The sequence below is a fragment of the Microcaecilia unicolor genome, chromosome 2, assembly GCF_901765095.1.
Source record: "Microcaecilia unicolor chromosome 2, aMicUni1.1, whole genome shotgun sequence".
Lineage (NCBI taxonomy): Eukaryota > Metazoa > Chordata > Amphibia > Gymnophiona > Siphonopidae > Microcaecilia > Microcaecilia unicolor.
The window spans coordinates 455,769,036-455,786,138 of record NC_044032.1 but is presented as its reverse complement, the minus strand read 5'-3'; the positions used below and the strand labels follow the sequence as shown (position 1 = coordinate 455,786,138).

Below are 17,103 nucleotides of genomic sequence, written 5' to 3'. Positions count from 1 at the left end.
GCATGCTACTTGCGCAAAGAGCCCTCGAGTACGTTGTTTCACGCGCTCGAGGGCTCTAATCATGGGGCAGTAGCAAACGCCGGCGCTAGTATGGCACTAACAGCCTCTAGCGCCGGCATTTGTTTTTGACCATGAGGGCCTCCCTGAGTCCATATTTATATTTTTGGCCCCGCATTGTAAAGTACTCACATTAACACAGTCATCACCATAAACAACCTGCATATAGTGGGAATTTCAACTGGAGGGATTCCTTCAAAGCCAGAAATTCTATCCTGCATGCTGCTTAAATCACAATGAGTGTTCATGCATGGTTCCATTTCACAAACATCAGCCAAATAGTCTCTTCACACAGACAGTCTCACCAACTGTGGTGAAGGAAGAGATTTCAACGAACAAGTGAACACATGCAGTGCTGCCACCGTGAATTTATGGAGGTGGAGGCATTACTTCTCATTTAACCCTTATAACTATATAAAATAAAGAAGGGCATATACACTTCAATCATACATCAAAGAAACGAGAAAGCCTCAGAGATTCAAATTCATAGCACCATTTCCTTCTAAGGTGCTTAATTCAAATCCAGTCATTAAAAACAAACAAACACATTTATGTATGAAAAAATTGCTGCTGCTTGGTATCATAGAAAAATAGACCAATTTTCAACAGTGGCTAGCATTTCGCATGACTGAATGAGGGAAACATCTCAGCTCTTAATACTGGTTTCCTGTGCTCATTCATTACTGTTGACAAACACCAGTATTAAGGTCTAGGATTTCATGATGCAGCAAAGCAAAATGCTGGGCATCGTCTATAATACAGACAGTGATCTTGAGATGTTTTCATACATTATGGACTAGATTTCATATGTCCACATATAAAAATTGGCACTGAAACAAAATATGCCTAACGTATTCTATAAAGTATACGTAATGTAGACGTCTTTATAGAATAAACCTAAATTTCCACGTGGTTTATAGAATAAGCCAAGCGTCCTCGCCACAACTAAATTTAATTACAGGCAGTTACGCCCAATAAAACTGGTGTAAATGCCAATGCCATAATTATGCGCAGACTGGGTGTATTCTATAATCGTACATAGATTTTAGAAATGCCCATCACTCGCCCATGCTCCCTGGATTTGCGCACGCAACTTAAGCCTTCCTCAGGAGTCCTATCGTGAAGTACATAAAAACATGTACTCAACCAAATGAACTGCATATATATCAATTGAGAAATCTCCCAAATTATCCGCTACTGGAGAACGGCATCTCAAGTCACTTCATTGGCTCCCTATCTATTTCTGCATGCAGTTCAAACTCCTCTTATTGACTTACAAGTGCATTCATTCTGTAGCTTCTCAGTATCTCTTTGGGAACTCCGTTCATTAGGTAATCTCTTTTATCTGTACCCTTCTTCTCTACTGCCAACTCCAGACTCTGTTCCTTTCATTTTACTACACCGTTTGCCATTCTGACTTCTTGAGTTGGTACGTCAAGCTCCATCTCTTGCCATATTCAAATCTAGGCATAAGCTCACCTTTTTGTGGCTGCTTTTAACTCCTAACATATTCGCATGTTCAGTACCCATGTCTGTTTTAATCATTCCCAGCATAAGTAATTCCCTAATCCCTTATTTCTCTCGTTTGTCTGTCTTGATTAGATTGTAAACTCTGTCAAACAGCGACTGTCTGTTACGTGTTTAGTGTACAGCACTGTGTACATCTAATAGAAATGACAAGTAGTAGTAACAGTACTAGTAGTTGGGAATAGGGCCGGTTGCAGGGCTGTACTTTGTTTTACAGGCTGAGCCTTTAAAATGGGCAAGGATGGATCAGGATAAAGTAAATGTCTTTTATACCACACTAATATTGTATGTTATGAGTGCAGGTGCTATATATCTCAGTAGGGAAGGGAAAACAATTGTAAAGTGGAACTTAGCGAATATAAATGTTATAACTCTGTTATTTTATTATGTAGTTTATTCTGGTTTGCTGTTGCTTTCCTGTCATGAATGGAATCCTATGTTTGTTTATTTGTATACACTAATTGTTTTTAAACATATGTAAACGTTCTGTTTTGCAGTTGCAATAAGATACGGTATATAAATTAACTTAAATAAATAAATATTGAATCTTGGTCAATAGTGATTTGATAATCAATGTGAATGTTGGGCAGACTGGATGGACAGGTCTTTATGTTCCATCATTTAATATGTTACTATGATTTTAAATCATGAATGGAGTAAATAGGGGAAGTTGTTTAACCTTTCAAATATCAGTAAAATATTAAGAACCACAGTCCTTGAAACTAACAACCAGCAGAATGAAAACAACTTGACAATATTTTTCTCCTCCCTCCCCTCCAAAATGCCCAAACCAGATTATCTGGCATAGAAACTTGCATACAGTGAAACACCGCAGTTAAGGAATTGCTCTTTTCAAACTGCCTCTCCTTATTCTGTATTCTCCCAATCTCTGAAACTGTTCCCACCCCAAAAAACACCCCCTATACAACCTGCCCCACCCTCTAAAACTACTCTCCAAAACTGCCACCATCCACAAACTGCCACTACAAGTGTAATACCACGCTTGCAAACTGTTCCACCCCCCCCCAAAACACCACCCTCAAAAACTATCCCCACTAATGCTGTATCACCCTGCAAACTGACCCACACTCAAAAATACCCCAACTTCTCATTAGTCTTCAAACTGCAACACCCACAAAAAACTACTCTCTTACAACTACTTCCTTCTTGCACTATACCACAAACTAACACACACCAAATACTACCTCCACAATTACCCCATCATTCTGCAAGCTCCTCCATTCTCCAAAACTAAGCCCAGCTATCCCATCTTCCTACTACCTGTCCAACACCAAAAACACTCCTATGTCACTGCCCCACCCCTATAAGCTATGCCCCGCAATAGCCTCACCACCTCACAAAGTACCTCAACACCCAAAATACCTCCACAAACAGCACCACCGCCCCAGTTACTCCCTATGGACATCGTATGTACTGTTCATACATAGAACAAACAATAGAAAGACACATACAAACACATGCAGAGGGGATAGAAAGAATATCATGAACCATGCTGCAGGTGCTTTCCCCACTTGTTTCACATAGTATATGGTTAAGCTGTGGAATCTGTTGCCAGAGTATTTGGTCAAGGCAAATATCATGGCAGTGTTCAAATGAGGGTTGAACAAGTTCCTGGAGTTAAATTCTTTAACAAATTATTAGCCAGGAAGGCTTGGAAGAACTACTGCTTATGCCTGAAAATGAGCTATAAGAAATGTGTCTACTTTCTGCGATCTGTGATGTATTTGTGACACGAACTATTTACTGTCAGAGATAGGATACTGGGCTTGACTGATTTTGACCGGACTTAGTACGGCTTTCTCTTACATGTTCATATATTTATAGCACTCATCTTTAGCTATTTTAGAAATATGTATATAACTGAAAAAATATTAGCTACATTCATATAAGCAACAAGAGATAGCCACTTTATATTAAGCAAGAGAAAAAAATAGCTAACTTGACAAAGGAAGGAGGAAAAAGCAATGTTGAAAGACATTATATGCTACAGTACATGAGAAAAAGAAAGAGTTACTCTCCAGTGACTTCCAAGTTCAGTGAGACTGAGATTAAAATCAAGCTCTGACTTACAGCAATAAGATGTCTAATTTGGCTAACAGTCTTCAAGAATGCCTGGTCAAGAGACTACCAAACGTCTGGAAGGAATGAAGGATGTCTCTACTAAAGTGCACTATAGTACTGCTAAAAGCCATCCAGCTATTCATAGAGTCTACAATTTTATAAACACTGTTTTATCTAACAGATGTACAGATGGATATTAATGGTGTTTATTGAGACCATAACAAACATACTGTATAGATCATCAGAATGTGCTTGGTCCATCAGTAACCATCTGAATACCATTATGCAGAATGCTGCATAAGGAAGACTACAAAACTTTTAGGACTACAATGTAAAGAAGTGTTTGAACCTCTCAATACTCAGCTAGGACATCAGTAGTTTCCAGTGTTCCAATGAAGAAAATGTTAAAAGCAGTTGACTAGTTTCATTATTTCATCCATTCTTAAATCAGCAGCTAACCTTGATGAAAGTTCTTAGATTGTTACGTAACTGTGGGAGTTCTACTTCAAGAATGTCACAATGAGAAAATCACTAGCAGACAAACTATAAGGACAATGTGGATGCAATTTTGTGATTTAAAAACAGAATAAGAAAGAGGTACTGAAATTAATATGTAATTTTTAAAAACAGTAACTACTGAACATACCATCACAACAAAATTAGTACTCACATAGCTAGAAAGAAGTAAGATCCAGCCAAATTTAAAGTCTAATGCCTCACATCCCACTTTATTCCCCCATAAGGCGTCTCTCTTTACTCCTCCGCATCTGGCTCTCATTGGAGACCTGTCATGCAAAGCCTCTACTTTACTCAGTATATTGGCCATGTATACTGACGTGTACCCTGTAGCTGGAACAGTAGAGTAGAGCTCCCTCTGGAAAAGTACTATTCTATTATCACATTCAGACAGCCACTTCAGCAGTGAGATGACTTTAAAAGTCACACTAAAACTTTTCGTATTAACCAAGGTCCGTATTAACCAAGTTCCAATTCTATTTTATCCTTCATCAGTAAAAGTTATTGAGAGAGCAATGTAGAGATATGCTTTTGAGTTTGTTAACTCTGGAGATGGATTTGGATTTAAGTGCTAGTCCTAGGACATTTGGTGCTTGACAACAACCAGTCAACAAACCCTGTGGATTATCTTACCTCCTATTCTCCTATAAGAAGCCTTTATCTTCAAAAGCATCATTATTTGTCTTCCTACATTCTAAAATTAATCTAGACTTCACATGTGGCTCCCCATTCTCTTATTTGAATCCTTACCTTTGAAATTCCTTTCCATTTCACCTTCACCAAAATCAAACAATTTTAAGAGGGGAAGGAAGGCATGATTTTTTTTTAATGTAGTCTTTGGGGAGGTGGACTAAGAGGATATTTTATGTGGAGATTCTGTTGGCACAGTTAGACTTTATTCTAAATTATCAATTTACTTGTTTCTTTTTTTGATTGTTCCTCTTTGTGCTCATTTTGTTTTATATTGTCACTTATTTTTCCAATTTTTTATTACTTTAAATTACCTTGATGTTTTTTTTTTGCCCAAGGTTGGTCAAGTAAATGTCCATAAACTGTGGCTGTCTCTGGGAAAACATGATTAAAGTCACAAATACAAAATGTTAAGAGAGGCAAATTTTTCATATCATGGGTCCATAAGCAGTCTGCAAAGGTTACATGTTTGAACTTCTGTAATTTTTTTTTTCACACAAAAGGATAGAGTTTGGCCTGTTTTATTACAAAATGTTTGCTCTAACAAAATTCAATAAAACCTCTCTTTTATTTTGTTGTTTCTGGTGACTTACGTCACCTTTTTCCAGAGATTTAACTCATGCCTTTTCAGTAGTTGCTCAAGGTGAGTTATATATAGATACAGCAGACAATGGAGGGTTAAGTGACTTGCCCAAAATCACATGCAGCAGCAGTGGGATTTGAACTCTTGCTTCCCTGGTTTTCAACCTATTACTCTAAACATTATACTCCTCCTCCACTATTCTATGGCCCATAAAGGTTATCTAAAGGGCCCAACTGCATCACAATGGCTCCCCTTTTGTCACTCTCAGGGGGTTTGAGAGTCATTCTAGATGTACTCTTAATTCTGGTCAACTCGAGGAGGAGACTGGGCTGGGTATGGGCTTATGTGGTTTTCTTAGAGCAGCAGTTATTTATTTAAAAAGTCTTATATCCTACTTTCCCAACACAAATGGGCCAGTGGTGAAAACATAAAAATAATAATTAAAAAAAAACTCAGACAAAAAATACATATAACAAGAGATTTTGTAGATCTCCAAGCGTCAGATTTACAAGCCTACCTTCGCGGCCAACAACAGTGAGAAATAAAGCCTACAATGTCAAGCTAGAAAAAGATAAAACTAAATTAAGATCTTATCTGTCCCATTCTTGTGATGAAATAATAGTATTTCAAACTTTTCAAAACTCTCCTAGGTAGCAAATCCCACCATTATGGATTAAAACTAGAAACAGGAGTCCTGAAGATTCTCTGGGCAAGGAGGGAGGGAAGCAATTAGTTGCTAAGAGACCGATTAAAGGAGGACCCTGACTCAGAACCACCCTTCTCCCTCATCTCCCCCTTCTCTTCTGTTCATTAACCTATCACTGAAACCTGATCCAGACCTGACCTCAACAGCTTGAAAGGCAAGCTGAAATAACACACAAGAGCAGAACATCAGACCCCACTCCAAAGAACAAAGTTTATCACGCATCCAGTCATCAGAACACGGTCTTATTAGTAACCCACAGTGAATAGAAACCAAAATGAATACCTTCAAACAACTCCTAATAATCTACTCCTTAACACTGATCCACTTAACACTAGCCACCCCTCTTGCAGAAAGTAACATTATACACATACTATACAATCACCAACGATTGATCAGATACACCACACCTCAACAAACTGACAACAACTTAAACAAAGGAAGACCACCAACATGCGGACAACCACCACAAAATGCAAAGAAGGGTACAAACAAACTCACCTCAACAAAGAAACGACAACTAATAGAAGTCCACACAACACCAAACGTAGAAGACCCATTCCAAACAATGCAAGTGAACTACATCAACGCCAGATCCGCAGTAAACAAAACAGCAATACTAACAGACTGGATCCTGGCAGAAGACCTTGACCTATTTTTCATCAATGAAACCTGGATCCATGACCAAAAGGACCCCATAATCCTAGACCTATGCCCTCCAGGATACAAAATCACACATTGGACCAGAAAGGAAAAGAGAGGCAGAGGCATAGCACTAATCTATCAATCCCACTTTACCACCAAAATCACTGCCGAGTACATGACACCTCAACTTGAAATGGCCTCAATCAGAATCCACAAGAAAACCCTTCGCGATCATTTGAATTGTGTCCTGTTTTACAGACCTCCAGGTAATTGGCACGAAAGCCAAACTAATTTCATGGACTTAATTTCAAACACATGTGTAACCAATTCAAATGTACTAGTAATAGGAGACATCAACCTTCACTTAGAAGACCCAAACTCAGTCAACGCTTGAGAATATAAGGAATTCCTCCAATTATGGGATCTCAAATGGCCACAAATGCAAGCAACCCACGTCAAAGGGCACACACTTGATCTCATCTCACACAAACTTTCAACAGACCAGAACTTAATAATAACAGATATTAAATGGACAAGAACACCCTGGACTGATCACTACAAACTAAACTTATCACTACACTGGCGGAAGAAGGGATTACACCAAATACAAGAACACACATCCTACAGAACAAGAGGTCACGTAGACACGAAAACATTCTGGCAACAGATATAAAACAATGAATGGACAGCACAAACAGACTCCACATACTACCTCATGGAATGGGATAAAAGATGCAAATGCATACTAGATGAAATAGCACCCTTAAGAACAAGATCTTCACGTAAGCATAACTCGATACCATGATTCAACGATGAACTGAAAAAGCTAAAAACACAATCCAGAAAACTCGAACGAGTTTGGAAAAATACAAAAGATGAACACACACTCAACACATGGAAACAATCACAAAGAAAGTACAAATACGCTATAAGACAGGCCAAAAGAGCATACTATAAAACTAAAATAGGGACAGACTATAAAGACACAAAGAAATTATACCAAATCGTGAACAAACTCCTAGACACCACCAACCTGGTCACCACATCGAATACAGACATCCCATATGCAGATAAACTTGCTAAGTATTTCAACAAAAAAATTGAAAACCTACACAACACGCTACCTCAGGACTACACTGACATCGAAAACTTCTTTAATGAGTTGGACCCTATTACTACTATTTAGCATTTCTATAGCGCTACAAGGCGTACGCAGCGCTGCACAAACATAGAAGAAAGACAGTCCCTGCTCAAAGAGCTTACAATCTAATAGACATTTAAAAAAAAAAAATAAAAGTAAGCAAATGAATTCAATTAATGTGAACGGGAAGGAAGAGAGGAGGGTAGGTGGAGGCAAGTGGTTACAAGTGGTTACGAGTCAAAGCAATGTTAAAGAGGGGGCTTTCAGTCTAGATTTTAAAGGTGGCCAAGGATGAGGCAAGACGTAGGGGCTCAGGAAGTTTATTCCAGGCGTAGGGTGCAGCGAGACAGAAGGCATGAAGTCTGGAGTTGGCAGTAGTGGAGAAGGGAACAGATAAGAAGGATTTATCCATGGAGCGGAGTGCACGGGAAGGGGTGTAGGGAAGGACGAGTGTGGAGAGATACTGGGGAGCAGCAGAGTGAGTACATTTATAAGTTAGTAGAAGAAGTTTGAACAGGATGCGAAAACGGATAGGGAGCCAGTGAAGGGTCTTGAAGAGAGGGGTAGTATGAGTAAAGTGACCCTGGCGGAAAGCGAGACGGGCAGCAGAGTTTTGAACCGACTGGAGAGGGGAGAGGTGACTAAGTGGGAGGCCAGCAAGAAGCAGATTGCAGTAGTCTAAACGAGAGGTGACAAGGGTGTGGATGAGGGTTTTGGTAGATTGCTCGGAAAGAAAGGGGCGGATTTTACGGATGTTGTAAAGAAAGAAACGACAGGTCTTGGCAATCTGCTGGATATGAGTAGAGAAGGAGAGAGAAGAGTCAAAGATGACCCCAAGGTTTCGAGCTGAGGAGACAGGGAGAATGAGAGAGCCATCACAGAAATAGAAAACGGGGGGAGCGGGGAGGTGGGTTGGGGGGGAAAATGAGAAGCTCGGTTTTGGTCATATTTAATTTCAGGTGGCGTTGAGACATCCAGACAGCAATGTCAGACAAGCACGCTGAAACTTTGATTTGGATGCAAGGTGAGATATCAGGGGTAGAAAGGTAGATTTGGGAGTCATCAGTATAGAGATGGTAGGAAAAGCCATGGGATGAGATTAATGAACCAAGGGAAGAAGTGTAGATAGAAAAGAGGAGGGGACCAAGAACAGAACCCTGAGGTACGCCGACAGGCAGAGGGATAGAAGTAGAAGAGGATCCACCAGAGTGACACTGAAGGTGCGGAGGGAGAGGTAGGAAGAGACCAGGAAAGGACAGAGCCCTGGAATCCAAGTGAGGACAGGGTATCGAGAAGTATGCTGTGATCGACAGTGTCAAAAGCAGCAGAAAGATCAAGAAGAATGAGGATGGAATATTGACCTCTGGATTTAGCCAGTAATGGGTCATTGGAGACTTTAGTAAGCGCAGTTTCGGTTGAGCGGAGAGGGCGAAAACCAGATTGTAGTGGGTCAAGAATAGCATGTGAGGAGAGAAAATCAAGGCAGCGGCGGTGAACAGAACGCTCAAGTAATTTGGAGAGAAAAGGAAGGAGGGAGATGGGTCGGTAATTAGAGGGACAAGTAGGGTCGAGTGAAGGCTTCTTAAGGAGAGGTGTGACCACAGCATGTTTAAAGGCAGCAGGGACAGTCGCAGTGGAAAGTGAGAGGTTGAGAATGTGACAGATAAAAGGAATAACCACTGGAGAATACCTGGCTGACCGAACCTGGTCAAATCCTGCCCTTCTCACCATCGAAACAGTTGCACGGGCGATCAGCAGGTTCTCCAACTCACTGTAAACTAGATACCTGCCCCAACTACCTAATGAAATCCGCCCCTGACCGATTCATAGTAGACCTCACATCCCACCTAAATTACATGCTACAGCAAGGTCTCTTCCCTAAGGAAAATGGCAATATCCTACTCACCCCGATACCAAAAGACACCAAGAAAAAAACAAATGAAATCACTAACTACCGTCCAGTAGCATCCATCCCATTGTCAGTCAAACTGATGGAAAGCATGGTAGCCAAACAACTTACAGATTATATAAACAAATTCTCAACATTACACGAATCACAGTCAGGTTTTAGCACCTCCACAGCACAGAAACAGTACTACTCACTCTCCTAGCCAAATTTAAGCAGGAAATAGCAATAGGCAAAAACATCCTCCTCCTCCAATTCGACATATCTAGTGCATTTGACATGGTAAAACACAATATATTCATAAGATTACTAGATAAGTTCGGGATTGGTGGAAACGTACTTAGCTGGATCAAGGGTTTCCTAACCACAAGAACATATCAAGTAAAATCAAACTCAAACATATCATCACCATGGAAAGCAGACACAAGGATCACCGCTATCACCGATCCTCTTCAATCTAATGATGTTCCATTCAATGTGGATACTCAAACGCGTGAAACAATTCTTCCCGAGGGAAAGATTTCACAACCTGATACAATCTATGGTACTAAGCCATATAGACTACTGCAATGGAATTTATGCGGGATGCAAAGAACAAACATTAAAGAAACTTCAGACCGCTCAAAACATGGCAGCTAGGCCGGAAAAACACGATTTAAAAGCACAAAACCCCTCCGCGAAAAACTACACTGGCTCCCAATCAAAGAAAGCATTGCTTTCAAAATATGCACTCTGGTTCACAAAATTATCTACGGTGAAGCCCCGGGATACATGACAGACTTAATCGGACTACCAACTAGAAACACATCTGAATCAACACAAACGTACCTAAATCTGCACTATCCAAGCTGCAAAGGACTCAAATACAAATCAACTTACACATCAAGTCTCTCCTACATAAGCACACAACTGTGGAACACATTACCAAAGCCTTGAAAACTACGTACGACCACCTAAACTTCTGGAAAAAAACTAAAAACTAACCTGTTTAAAAAGGTATAAATCAACATAAATACCTGATCTCTGCAACACAACAAAATTAAAGTACGTAATGGACATAACACAACTCTTCCGTTGTACGATTCCCTAATGTGACTGTGCCACATGAACTTTATCTTACCACAACCATCACTTTGTATTGTTTACACCGGAGTCTCCAAATGCCTCTCCAGTACTATGCAAGCCACATTGAGCTACAAATAGGTGGGAAAATGTGGGATACAAATATAACAAATAAATAAATAAAAATAAATCAAGGATTGCAATGTTAATAATTAATGGATGGCTGTGCTCATTATCTTCTAATTCACTTGAACCTGGAAACACAGCTTAAATGGCTGAGAAGGGTCACTTCAGATAAGGAGCTTTTAAACCAAAAAGCAAGGGCCACAGCTATTTAAAAACAAATAAATCATCCTTGGAGTTAAAGGAAAGGCGAAACAGAACAAGAGAGAATAAAAAATGCTCTTGCATTACTGATGTGTTAACCTTCAGTCCAACAAGGAGAAGGGAGAATGGAAGACTTATTTATATATCATTAACTAATAAAGTGATAATCAACCTAAGAACAAAGAGCACTTCAAGCCAAAGAGGTGTCTACCTTATAGGTGAAACAATAGATTCCTTGAGTATTGAATCTAAGAGGACTCATATTCTGTATGCATAAAAATCATTAAGCATGGTTGTAGATGAAGGGTATTCACATGCAGGCTAATACACACATGGTCCTGTGTGTCTAACTGAAGAGTTAGTTGTCAGATCAAACAAATTACAAATATAGATGAGGGCAAGGAAAGAAGGAGGTTGAGGGAACACAGTTAATGTGCTCAGTGCTGATTTCCAGTGCTAGATACCTAACATAAGGGCTCTTTTACTAAAGGGCATTAAAGTTCTAATGAGTGTTCAACGCACAAGAAAATGCTTATCACAAACTGAAGCGTTTTGCAGTAACTTTCCCTTTTCCATTAACTGCTTGTGATTTTTAAAAGAAAAGATTTTTTTTGAAGGGGAAGCATCATCTAGTTAGTGAGTTCTGATTAGCAAGCACTAACTGGGTAACGCAGACTTAATGCAGGAGCACTTAGCGTCTCCTATATAAGAAGCGGCAAGTGCTCCCATTTTACTTTTTTAGAAGTTCTGTGAGCTAATGACCTGCAAATATATATATATATAATATATATTATATATAATATATATATATATTATTATATATATATATATACACATACATAAAACGTCTTAATACTGCTATGTTAATCTGGACTTAGCATGCAGGAAACTCCCACTTTACAAAGACCAGATATTACAACATTTTAGTAAAAAGGCCCCTTAAAAAAATTAAATTCATAAGCTCAATAACAGGCATAAACTTAGAACACTCAGTTTTAGGCAACTCATTTAGGCACCCAAATTTGTTGAAAACAGCCTCCAAACTTAGAAGCCAAATTTAGGAATTTGTTTTATTATTTTCCCTTGTTTATTTGTTTTTCAGGCTCATGACCTTCACAAGATGTAGAAGCATTATGCCTGAACAAAATAATATTAGAGCTCTGAAAAGATACAGAAGTTCATCAATGTGCCAAGTTAGCCTGTCTCTGCATGTGCACACACACATGCACCCAAGTCAAGATATGTGCCACAGGGCTGTTTTCTTAGGAACAGAAATTGTAAAATGCTTGAGAATTGCTTGTATGACTGACATGCAAGGTCCCATAGTCCTTAATAGCACGTCTGCCTTTACAGCCACCTATGATGGACAGTCTGACCCACATCGCTCTAGGACACAACAGCGGGCAGAGGGTGGAGGAGAGGCAGAAAACTAGCTGCTGGCTTAACGGGCAAACCTGCTCATGAAAATTAATTCAACCTGTCAGTGTGAAACACAGAAAGTGTCAAGAGGGGTTGCAAAGAAATATTTAGGAAAAAAAAAAACACCCCAAAGACCCTGTACAAAATAAAGGGGCAGAAAATGCCATGCTTGAAAGAATTTTAATAACTCTTCCAACACAAGGAAACTAAGGTGTGGTATGAGACTCCATTTTCCTTCAGTCCCTAAACAATTAAGCAATTGCTGTTCTGGCTCAAAAACAACATTCTTGCTTCTGATTCCCTCAGAGAGTGACCTGCTTAAAGGATCAGGAATAACTTGCATTTCCATAAAACTGAACTAACTTTAGCCATAAGCAAGGTCTGAAAGCAGGCTGACTTTTCAAAAAATAATATTTCACTTCAATCATTTACAGCATATGCCATTCCCCACCCCTCATAATTATCTCAACTAATCTAGCTCAGTGTCGCAATCTACCTGGATAAACTATTTCAAGACACAATAGTTACCACCACATACATTTAAGATATCACATGTACATCTCTAATGGTTCTTTAGCACATCACTGTTATTTGCATTTATTTGTTTTCATTTTGCTTGCTTGAATCTGAGAAACTTGGAAGTGACTATAGCAAATGTTAATACTCATTAACAGAGTGACTTGGCCAATTTATATCTGTATCACTTTTCACCCGATTCCACGAATACAGAGTAGTTTACAACATAGATCAAATTATATAAGCAAAAACATAACACATAAGCAGCTAGTACCAATAAACACATAAACATAAAATACAAGAGCATTGATGGTGTTATCTGTGCAGACACTGGGAAGAAACAGGCTGCATCATGAATGCCACACAAGCTTTGTACCACGCTTTCCCACATAAAGAACTTGCCTTTTTCACCCAATAAAGTTGTAGCTGTAGGACCTGGTTCTACTTCTAATAGGTTCATAAGTTTTGAACTAAAAAGTAGGTAAATGACAGGCCACAACTATTCCTGTCTTACACTAGATACTTTAACCCCACTAGAGGCTGTGTAGTGTTTCACAGATCTACACCTACAGAATAGAGAATTAAAACAACCTAATACAAAAATCCCGGGAATAAATATCTGAAGACAGAAGCCTGAATGAAGTCACTTGAACTGTTAACTATATACAGACACTTCATTAACACCATGAACATTGATACCTACAATAAGTGTATGCCCTAAATTGTACTCATTTATAAATATGTAATAAATTCTATACAGTGCTCTGTTGAACTGTGTTCATCTGTAATCCATAACTCTTACCAGCAATTACAGCTTTTGTTACTACAGATTTGAACTCACATTTTTAAGTTAATACATATATTTTAGAGAAAGTGAATAAGAAAAGGCAAAAATGGAGGCTCAATCATTACAATAAGCATGCTGTACAGCAGTTTGTAAGAATTTAGGAAGGGACTGGGTGTTTGCAACTGGAAGGTAATAATTTTGATACTTTACCTGAGATGAAGATCTTCTGAAAACTTAAGGCAGGCATAAATAAATTCTTTAATCTGATTATATACTTTAGGCACAAACTCGGAAAAAGGGAACTTCTTTGGAAATGACTGCTGCAAAGTATAGAAACAAAAACTATTATTCAAAAGCATCAGCAAGTGGAAGAAAATATTTCACCTTAATGGAGCAAAAGAATTAAAATCACAAACTATAACTCTGAATTATTATATTTTCCCTAAATATAAATAATTGATAATAAAATCTAGATATTAACAACGGATTTATAATTATAAACTAATAAAATATACATTATCATAATTTCATGTCGATAAAATCAGCTCAGCACATTGAGGTTAGCTTTTGTGTGAGTGTGAGTGTGTGTGTTCTATGTTTAGCTAATAATGAACCCAAGAAAGGCAAATCTCCTGGAGTGAAGTTAGTTACATTGAACAAGCAAAATATTTCCTTATTAACATCTATTTTGTATCATGTATTCCCAATAAGATAATTTCACCATTTATTCCCAGTTTTTGTATATTCTTGACTAAGCAGGGCATGTTTACTAAGGTGTGGTAAGTAATTAGCAAGGGTTTTTAGCTCGTACTAATCTGAAGCTCTAGCGCCTGTGCTAATGTCTTGTACATGTTAAACCAGCTTATGCCCTGTGCTAATGTCTAGTACACGTTAAACTAGTTTGTGCAGTAAAACTCTGGTGCTAACTGCTTAGGATGGGATGGGGCCGAGATTGGGTAGGGAATGCACATTACAGTCAGCATGCGGTAGTGCAGTTTTCAAATGCGCAGTTAATGGAGGTTCACTAATCCTATTCTCATAGATGGCATTAGGTATACCCACAATCATAGCACCTGAAAGTAAAGCACATTAGAGAATAATACAATCTAAACTTATATTCTGCCAACTCCCCCCAGGGGCCCAAAGTGGATTACAGAAATGTAATCAGAACAGATTCTGGGAATTACAATGTTCTCAATAACTAAAGGAGACAGGAGACATTGTGACATAATTAATTTGTAAGCTGTGATTAATAATTAATGCATTAATCCACAGGTACCCCCGTAAAGCCTCCCCAGCCCCAAGCCCAATCTCCTCAAATTAAAAACTGACAGCACACAGGCCGGTATTTCTCCTTAACCCCTTCACTCCACCTCCTCAGGGTCTATTTTCCTAACATGCCTCAATCTCTGCCGGTAGCAATACTGAAGCAATTAAAATAGGTTGCTTCAGGGACTTCCCTGTGATGTACCCTTCCGCCTCTGATGCCACTTCCTGTTTTTGCATGGGTGAGGTGCATCACAGAGAAGGCCCCAAAGTAGCCTGTTTTAATCACTGCAGTATTGCTCCCGGAAGTAATTGAGGCATTTTAGGATGAACTGCAAAGAGGGGAAAGAGAGAGTTACTGGATCCAGTAGTGGGGGAGTGAGATGTGCTGACCTGGCAGGGGGAGAGAGAAAGGAACGGAAAGGGAAAGGCGCTGCTGGACTGGGGGAGGGGGTGGAAGGCAGATAGGGAGAGGTGCTGGGGGGAAGGAGGACAACACATACAGGGAAATGTGCTTCTACACCCAGCGGGGGAAGGAGGAAGAAGGGACAGATTGAGAGAGGTGCTGGACCCAGGGTGAGGGAGATGCTGAACCAGCAGGGGATGAGGAGAGGGAGAGAAAAAGAGAGACACTAGATCAGGGAGATGGGGGGAGATGCTGGGCTATGAGGGGGGTTGCAGGAAGACATACTGGCCCCAGGGGAGGGGTTTTAAGAGGAAGGGGAAAAAAGGAGTGATAAGGAAAACAGAGAAGAGATATTTGGCATGGAGGGAGCATAGGGACAAAGAGGTGCAGTGCTGGACGAAGAGGGGACAGGAACACAGGAACTATGCTGGACACTGGGGGAGACAGGGGCACGGGGACAGAGGGGTAGATGCTGGACAAGACAAGGGAAACAGATGGAAGATGCTGAATATAGGGGGATAATAGGGACAGGGACACAGAGGAGAGATGTTAGAAATGAGGGGAAAGGCTTAACAGGATAGATATTTATAGTTTTACTTGTTTGGTTTCTTAAAAAATGTCAAAGTCATTTCAAAACTATTCCTTGCTAACCAACTGTCGATACTTCCTTAAAAATACATCTCATTTTTGTCAAAAATGTTAAACATTGTATATCAATATCATAACAAGAGCATGTGCTGAGAGATACATTAGTCAATTAGTTGCCCTTTATTCTATCCAACCTCTGGCTCCATCAAGCTCATTAAGTGTACTTTGGTACCCCATTGTTACATAACTCCAACTATGTTCCTGATGATTTTCCTTGTACTTAGAACTTCTGCATCCTGGGGCATACCCACCACATACAGTAATGTTCCTTTCATACCATATTCCCTCCAAATCTGGGAACATTTTACTGGGTCTATGAAAAGTGTACAAGTTTATAGCTGTTCTCCATTAAAAGCACTGAAACTGATACTTTTAGCCATCCTCCTGATCATTCTCTGATAGATCTGCATATAAATCTCATTCCCAATTCACTTGCTGTTTGTTTTCCCTTTGAATTTGTGTTGATTGGTCTGCGAGATAATAGAAATTATTCTCCTCACTGTGAACTTTGCTTATAATTTTTCTCTCACAGCCCTATTTCCCTATCTAGAATCTCAGTCGCAGATATTTGAATTAATCTGCATCTGAGAACCTATAATATTTCTTTGACTCCTGAAAATGTAGCCATTCTCTCAATTAATTTAGATGCTCAATAAGACATGCTTTTCTCCTCCCATCCTTTTATTCCAAATCTAGCAGCAGCATCTAATTCTGTTTTACTGGTAGAAAAGCAAAACCTCCTTTACCAATATCATTTAGGTGATTTTAATATCCATATAAATATGAAGATAGAGTTCACTACTGGCCTTTTATTCACTATGC

General features: G+C 39.3%; 1 protein-coding gene across 5 annotated transcripts in view; it reads right to left on the bottom strand.

The window, feature by feature from the left end:
• The window catches only part of EXOC6B (exocyst complex component 6B), a 1,013,473-nt gene that overhangs the window by 448,274 nt on the left and 548,096 nt on the right, over window positions 1–17,103 (bottom strand). For 4 of the 5 annotated variants that reach the window (XM_030190960.1, XM_030190961.1, XM_030190962.1 and 1 more), the window contains exon 15: window positions 14,172–14,281. In XM_030190960.1, coding sequence (XP_030046820.1) covers window positions 14,172–14,281 — 110 coding nt within the window. The remainder of the gene's footprint in view (window positions 1–14,171; window positions 14,282–17,103) is intronic. The other variant, XM_030190965.1, reaches the window with a different exon arrangement.